This window comes from Ciona robusta, chromosome 14, assembly GCF_009617815.1.
Source record: "Ciona robusta chromosome 14, ASM961781v2".
Taxonomy (NCBI): domain Eukaryota; kingdom Metazoa; phylum Chordata; class Ascidiacea; order Phlebobranchia; family Cionidae; genus Ciona; species Ciona robusta.
Genome location: NC_143248.1, coordinates 4,334,797 through 4,341,668, shown reverse-complemented (window position 1 = coordinate 4,341,668; position 6,872 = coordinate 4,334,797). Strand labels below are relative to the sequence as shown.

At 36.2% G+C, this 6,872-nt stretch overlaps 1 protein-coding gene across 3 annotated transcripts; it reads right to left on the bottom strand.

The window, feature by feature from the left end:
* Positions 1-31: 31 nt before the first annotated feature.
* Positions 32-5,718, bottom strand: LOC149725183 (uncharacterized). Of its 3 annotated transcripts, none has more exons than XM_089892793.1 (9): positions 5,322-5,706; positions 4,957-5,140; positions 4,739-4,823; positions 4,224-4,403; positions 3,416-3,583; positions 3,123-3,251; positions 1,971-2,768; positions 1,522-1,638; positions 32-1,306 (listed from the first exon to the last, which is right to left on the bottom strand). In XM_089892793.1, exons 1-9 carry the CDS (start codon positions 5,494-5,496, stop codon positions 947-949), a joined length of 2,196 nt encoding a protein of 731 aa, XP_089748919.1. In that variant the 5' UTR covers positions 5,497-5,706; the 3' UTR covers positions 32-946. The 3 variants fall into 3 exon arrangements, with proteins under 3 accessions (XP_089748919.1, XP_089748922.1, XP_089748921.1); XM_089892796.1 differs by having other exon boundaries at positions 5,229-5,337; XM_089892795.1 differs by lacking the exon at positions 1,522-1,638 and having other exon boundaries at positions 5,322-5,718.
* Between the last annotated feature and the right edge of the window lie 1,154 nt (positions 5,719-6,872).

Sequence of the window (6,872 nt, the reverse complement as noted above, 5' to 3'; positions counted from 1 at the left end):
ACCCCTGCTTTTACAGAAGCACATGTATATACCAGTTCTCAGTTTATTGATATGTGAAGCAATTTTTAGTTGCAATGATAGAAAGTTAATGCACCATAACTGCAGTTGAGTTAGTATTAGTACTCCTATTCAAAATATACAGGCACTTTTAAAAATAGTGTATGTACCAACATGGTAGAAAAGAGGTTACAAGTTTATGAGGGTGAGACACAGAATGGCACGAAGTATAGCACTACCTTAATGAGAGAAAACATGTCAGTGTACTGCATAAACATATTAAATTAGAAACTTGATCGAATGCAGTAAGTGCTTATTGACTCAGTGGCAAAATTACTTTAAAAAAGTTTTTTAAAAAAAGTTTTTATATATAAGGATTGCCAAAAGTTTAGGTTGATTTATATTACATTCTGTATTTAAATACTTACATGTTAAAAATATGTGCTTTGGTTAAATACAAAAATATAAGCAATAAAACTTGCGCTCAACAATATGGTGTAATTCTTGAGATAAAAACTAGACATTCTTGCTGTTTCTAACAAATATTTGCATAATGTTAGTAAGGCTAATAGGCATCGCAAAAAGAAATAAAACAATTGAACTTTATAAATTGTTGATTGCGTATGCACCAAATTTTTATAAATGCAGGTAATGCGTTGATTGTTACACTCATGAATTAGTGCTGTTTAGAATCTATACTGATTACGGCAAAGAGAAAAATTCAAGTTTGGTGCCTAAGCTTGTGTTAGTTTTTACTAAAAGTTAATTTGCTGCAAATTGGACATGGAAATCATTAAAAGACAAAACAGTAAATCTTCAGTGCAACAGCCACACTTTTTAATAGACGCTCTTTTCCACGCGTTTTATCTATAGCATGTTTTAACAACTGTTGTTTTGCTGTTGATTCCCCTTTTTCAGTTCTTTAATTAACATGATAAATTATGGCCTATTAAAAAGGGTATTTACTTTTTGCTTTTTCATAAGCTATTTGGAATGCTTTTTCCAGGTCTTGCTTTGATCCAGTTGTATAGGAATGGAAAGGTGCATTTAACGCTTCTGAAAACACCTTTCCTTGAGAGTAGGTCGTACAATATTGCTGCGTTTTCATTTTCTCTGCCTTTGTCATAACAACGACTACTGGTATATCCTGCATGTTTCGAAGCCGGCTAAAATTGCTCCAAATCTGTTTCAATTGATCGAGAGATTTCTTTGCATCGCACGCAAAACACAAGAGAACGACATCAATAGCAGGAGAGTAAGCTTCATAATGTTTTTGAGAGATAATAATGAATTCATTGTATGGTTCATTCTGTAATGTAATGCAACACAAAATTGAAATATAAGAAACAGATAAACAATATTTTAGTATGCCTATCCACCTATTCTATGAGTTTTCATATTTATCTATCCAAAGAGTTTTTTCAACTTTTCTGTCTATCTATTCTACAAGCTTTTTCAGCTTTTTGGTCTATCTATTTTAGGAGGTTTTGCAACTTTTCTGGTATAGCCTATAGTTTAATCTACCTTAAGTCGTTTTGCGACCATAAAATGCTTGTAAAGATTTTCCATTTCATGTTTTCCCACTTTCTTTGCACCAAGCATGAGACAGCGTGTTGGAGAATTTATTTCAACCTCCGTCACCTACAGAAATGTGGGTTTTTTTATTAAAAACTTTTACACTCCATGGGCAGGGCAACAACAGTCATTATGACATAGGTGTTCTGTTTCAAACACCTTGTGTCAGCTTATGAGTTACCATGTTTGTAACTTTGTAGGTTAATGTTTGTTCTGTATGGCTGATAATTTGGACAACCCATTAGTGACCACTTGGTTGGAGCAATTGTTGTAAAGTAACTTGCCCAAGGACACATACGCGCAAAATAGTAGCAGCGACAAGCCTTCAACCCATTACCTCTGGGTTAGAGGCAGGTGCGTTAAACACTGTGCATCAAATCAATCAACTGTTCAATTACCTGATGTTGACTTGGTCTTGTTCGACTCTTTCCAGTTGATCTGGCAATAGAACCATAATATCGCTGACGTTCTGAGCCATGAAAGGTCATATACCGCTGGCTGCCTCTACTAAAGGGGCTGGGAAGATTCACATACCAATGGTCTTCCATTAAACTTGCACTGGAGTACTCAGTAGCCATGGTCTCTGTAGAATAACATCTCTGGAATTCTTTAGCACTCACACAGTGAGGAACGAAGTTGTCTGTCTCTGAGCATGAATATGAATCTGTTCTCCGATGGTTAGTCCGGATATTTCCAGTTGGGTGGTCTCTGGATTCTAACGCTCTGTCGTTAGATGCAGAAACCGGGTAAATCATTTGCAATGGTGGTTGCAACAATGGTGGTGAAACTGGCAACTCATCTAAACGAGATGGGAAAGAATTTCCGTCAAGAAACATTTGTCTTTGTGGGGAAATAGGCACCATATTCAACCCATAGTCTTGCACCGGCTGATCATGCCTTTGACTTTGCAGATCTATTCTTGATCGTTTTTCAGCTTGTGTGTTGTTCCTCTGCAACTGTGTGTTATCTTGAAAATTTTCTGCTTGAGGTTGAAAAAATTCAGACTCGTATGGCAACTTTGGGCTGGTCACATTTTCTTCGGCCAGCATGCTATTTGCGGGAATAGAGATTGAAAAATCGTTGCCGCCATTTTCAGTAACCTTGCATTGCATGTCCCGCTTAATAAGTTGGGTGAGTGGTTCAGTTTGTACTAAACGTGGATCTTCTGGCAGCTTTTGCAGAGCAAATTTGCTTCCCTGCATAACCATATAAGTTTGCATTAGAAAAATGAAATGAAAAATGGATAAAATGGTCAATATTATATTTCTACTCTACGCAAGTGAGGTCTTACAGCGTAACACACCATGCGACTTTAGATTTTAATAACCTTCTAATATATATGGGTAAAATCCTTATTAAGGATCAGAGATTTTGTGCAAAATAGACCCAATACTTCAACACCCAGAATGCTAATGTACATCGCATGACTGTTCCATACTCTTGTCCCAGACACATTGTAACCAGACATTTTCGGACATTCCCGGATGTTTGTCCTGGAGGTTTGGCTCAGATTTTAACCCCAACAGAGAGATAAAACCATAAAAAAACACCTCTGACATTGCTTCTTTCCGAGAAAAGGGGAAGTACTCGTTTATCAATTGAGTCAATTGTTCAGCAGATGGTCTCATGGAGGGTGTTTTATGCCAAATTGATGGACAAACAGCTATCAAGGCAGTTTTCTGAAAGGCACAATGACACCTTACCGACAGTAAAACAGCATTGGAAATTTTGTAGTGAACTAAATTTATAAAAAAGCGAAACAAAACAACTTTTTTTACAAGAAGCTTGGACATTTTTGTTTCATAAATATTTTTATGGTTTCTAGGCAGAATAGTTATCTTACCATATCATATGAAATGCCTTTCTCTGTAAGGAATTCTGGTTTCACAGAAGGTCGGTTAGCACGAGTCATCACAGCTACTTTTATAACGTCATCATTTTTAGCATACTTGTATGGTTCCTCACGAACCATTGTCTCCCATAAAATTATTCCGTAACTGTACACATCAACCTAAGGAGTCAAAACAAGATTTTTGTTATTTTTGGCTGTTTTTTTAAATGTTTTTATTTATGCCTATTCTATTCCATGAGGGTGAGGTTCTGCAGCAAGACACACCCTGGGACTTGGGATCTAGGCCAGAGTTGGCCCGTTACCCCAACATTCAGGGTGCGACCACGTAGACCTCACCAGATGTTAAAGCTTGCCTCTTTCCCAATAGTAAACGACAAGGCTTTTAATTTAGACCTATTGCATTGTTTTTCCATTCAATTTGTCAATTTTTGAGCATCAATTTTGTTCTCGAACCCTTTTCTACATAATGTCAACTGTATGCTCTTTAAATCTCTCCTGTGGCACAGAGGTAAAGGTGCCTGTCTCTAGCTTAGAGGATATGGGTTCGAGACTTGTCACTTCTACTATTGTGACCGTATGTGTCCTTGGGCAAGACACTTAACAACAATTACTCCAACCAAGTGGTTCCTTATGGATTGTCTAAGTTGTCACATTTGTCAGCCATACATTTATCTCTACCAGAACAATATTCACAGATTCAGATCACACTTAAGTAATTAATTAATTGGTTCTAACTTGTTAAAAAGTACAGCTCCAAATTTGATCAACATTACACAATATGAATATATAATCCATTTACCACAGGATTTAGCCTTTGGTTAAGATTCAAATCAAATAGTTCAGGGGCACAGTATCGTGTAGAAACATACACAGATTCCTTATTTCCTTTCAGCTTAAGCTCTGCAGTCCAGCAGCGTACAGCTGATCCCAAGTCACTGATCTTGAGATGCATTTCCGCAGTGAATAACAGATTTTGAGGCTAGAAAAGTTTCCCTTTTATTATTGATGTTTTGGTTACAATTACTCATAATGTGTTTGGTGCTGTGGCAAAGGGGTTAGCGCGTCTGCTTTAGTTTAGCCCAGAGTTAGGGGGTTCGAGGTTTAACGTGGGCGTATGTGTCTTTGGACAAGACACTTTTGCAAATTGCTCCAACCCAGTAGTCACTAATGGGTTGTCTAAATTGTCAGCCATACATTACAAAAATTTTTTCTTTTAATTTGTATGTATTTAAGTTTGTAACAGAATGGCATTGTCGGTATTGCCATAAACTGTCTGCGTGTTATCCTGAACAACTTAAATTTTTGTTTTATTACCTTTAAATCGCAGTGGACTATAGGATGCTTGCCATACAGATGGAAATGTAAAAATCGAAGGCCTTCAGCAAACTCTTTCATGGCCCTATAGTAAAATATAATATTTATGATTACTAAACTCAAAAATTCTTTATTCAGGAGTTTTTCATAACATTTAGGAGCAACCTTTCAAACATTTTATTTATCTCTTTGCTAGGTTACGAGTAGTAAATCCTAACCTTTTTCGGAGAGAATAATGAAAATCAATAGAAGAGTCTTTATACAAAACATCATGAAGCGACCCACATTCCATATACTCCATAACAATCAATGGATATTCAATACCAGAGTGTTTCACGTAATTCCACCCAAAATAGTTGACAACAAACTTGTTTCCATTGATGCTTGAAAGCAAATCAATTTCTGAAATAAGTGACTGAATGTAACTTGTTTTATTTTACTTGGCAGAGCAATGTCAATTTTTACAACACATGTGTTCTGTTTTATATACCTCATGTCCGCTTACAGGTTACCGCGTATGCAACTTTGTAGGTGATTACTTTTTTGTATTTGATTATTAGATTTTAAGGCATCTTTGATTTACCATTTGCGGCTTTTCCGTTAACATCATTGTTATATTTCAACAGTTTGGCTGCTACATCTCCATAAACTCCGTGTAAAGCTTTGTAAGTGGTTCCAGAGCATCCAGTACCAAGAACAGCCGATGAATTCACCTCGCATTTCAACAAGGTCGTGTCCAGGTTTGGCTTACAAAGCATTTTGTTATTTTTTTAACTCGAACTTCACCTCTTTGAGGTTTACATACTTCTTAACCCAGGACGAACGACCGTGCGTAAACCTTTAAATACGAAGTTTGGATCGTTGTTTTTAGCTATATAACTTCTAATTAAACATTTACTTTTCTTAATCCATAATAAACTGTTTTTTGGAATGGCCCAAAAATGTTAGAATGTTATAAATTACCAGGGAATTCACCTAAAATATTTATTTTGGGTTTCCCCTTTATTAGCACTATAAGATGAAGTATTTTATTATTGTGAGGAGTTTGGAAACATAGCAATACGTAATAATGTTTTCATATTACGGTCGTGAAAATTGTTGCATCGAATTAAAATAAACTTCGTGTGTAATTGCATACTAAACCACTTGAGCGTATTTAGGGAATGTGTGTTCTTGGGTTGTGTACGGGTGATTTTTAAAATGTGGTTGAATAGAATGGCTTAAAAATAGTTGATTCGCTCTGCAGTGAATAATCTACGCACTTTACTACCATTTTGACTTCAGTGCAGACTCGTGGTCTGTGTGAATTGGTTCGAGCCGCTGTACTCCGTTTGTGAAACGCGCGAGCCAATTTGGCATCGAATTCGTTTTCCTGCGCCCACGCTGATTAATTATTACTCCTAAACCCTGCCTTGCTCTGTTGACTTGCATTTTGAGGAAGCGATTTGAACGTTTTCGCGCAGTTAAGTTACTGTTATACTTCAGTATAGTGTAAGAAGATGCTGTCTTTGAATAATGAGTCTTTTTTTGGACATATAGGCCGATAGGTGAGTGCTGCTATTTCTTATGGCAGGATGAGGAAAATGGGACCGTTTTTATTCCCTTTTCGCATCCCATTTGGTAGTAAACAAAGAACAATTAAAGAAATTTAAAAATGTATTTTCGTTCACGACTTCCATAGACCGTTGTTAATTGTTTAAAAGATGATCTTTGGATATTACGTGCTGAAGGTGCCTATCTCCTCCCACCCTACTGTATTTTCTTTTGATCAAATGATGAAAACGTTGCAGTTTTTTCGTCGTGAAATAATGGCACTTTATGGTTCGATCTTTTAGGGTTTGCCATTATAGCTGGGTTTTTATAGCGAAACGTTACTGTGTTAACTGTTATGTTTCAGATGGAAATTAACGCCAGCTACCTATACCGTTATTTTAAGCGAACACAATACCGATAAAAATATATTAGATTGAGCCTACTTTTTATTCATTTTTTGATCTTACTTTTGCGCAAGAATTAACCATACATGCTAAAACTTTCTTGAAAGAATGCATATATGTTTAAACTTGTTATAGTTACAAAATTCGAAGATCTTTAAAACACTGGCTTACTACCTATAGGTCCTAGATTGTTTTAC

Excerpts from the sequence above, each read along its gene's own strand:
- LOC149725183 (XM_089892793.1), bottom strand. The coding sequence starts at position 5,496 with ATGCTTTGTAAGCCAAACCTGGACACGACCTTGTTGAAATGCGAGGTG. Across the intron at positions 4,404-4,738 it reads TAGTCCACTGCGATTTAAAG|CCTCAAAATCTGTTATTCAC; the intron begins GTAATAAAACAA and ends AAACTTTTCTAG. Across the intron at positions 1,307-1,521 it reads TGGTCGCAAAACGACTTAAG|AATGAACCATACAATGAATT; the intron begins GTAGATTAAACT and ends ATTACATTACAG.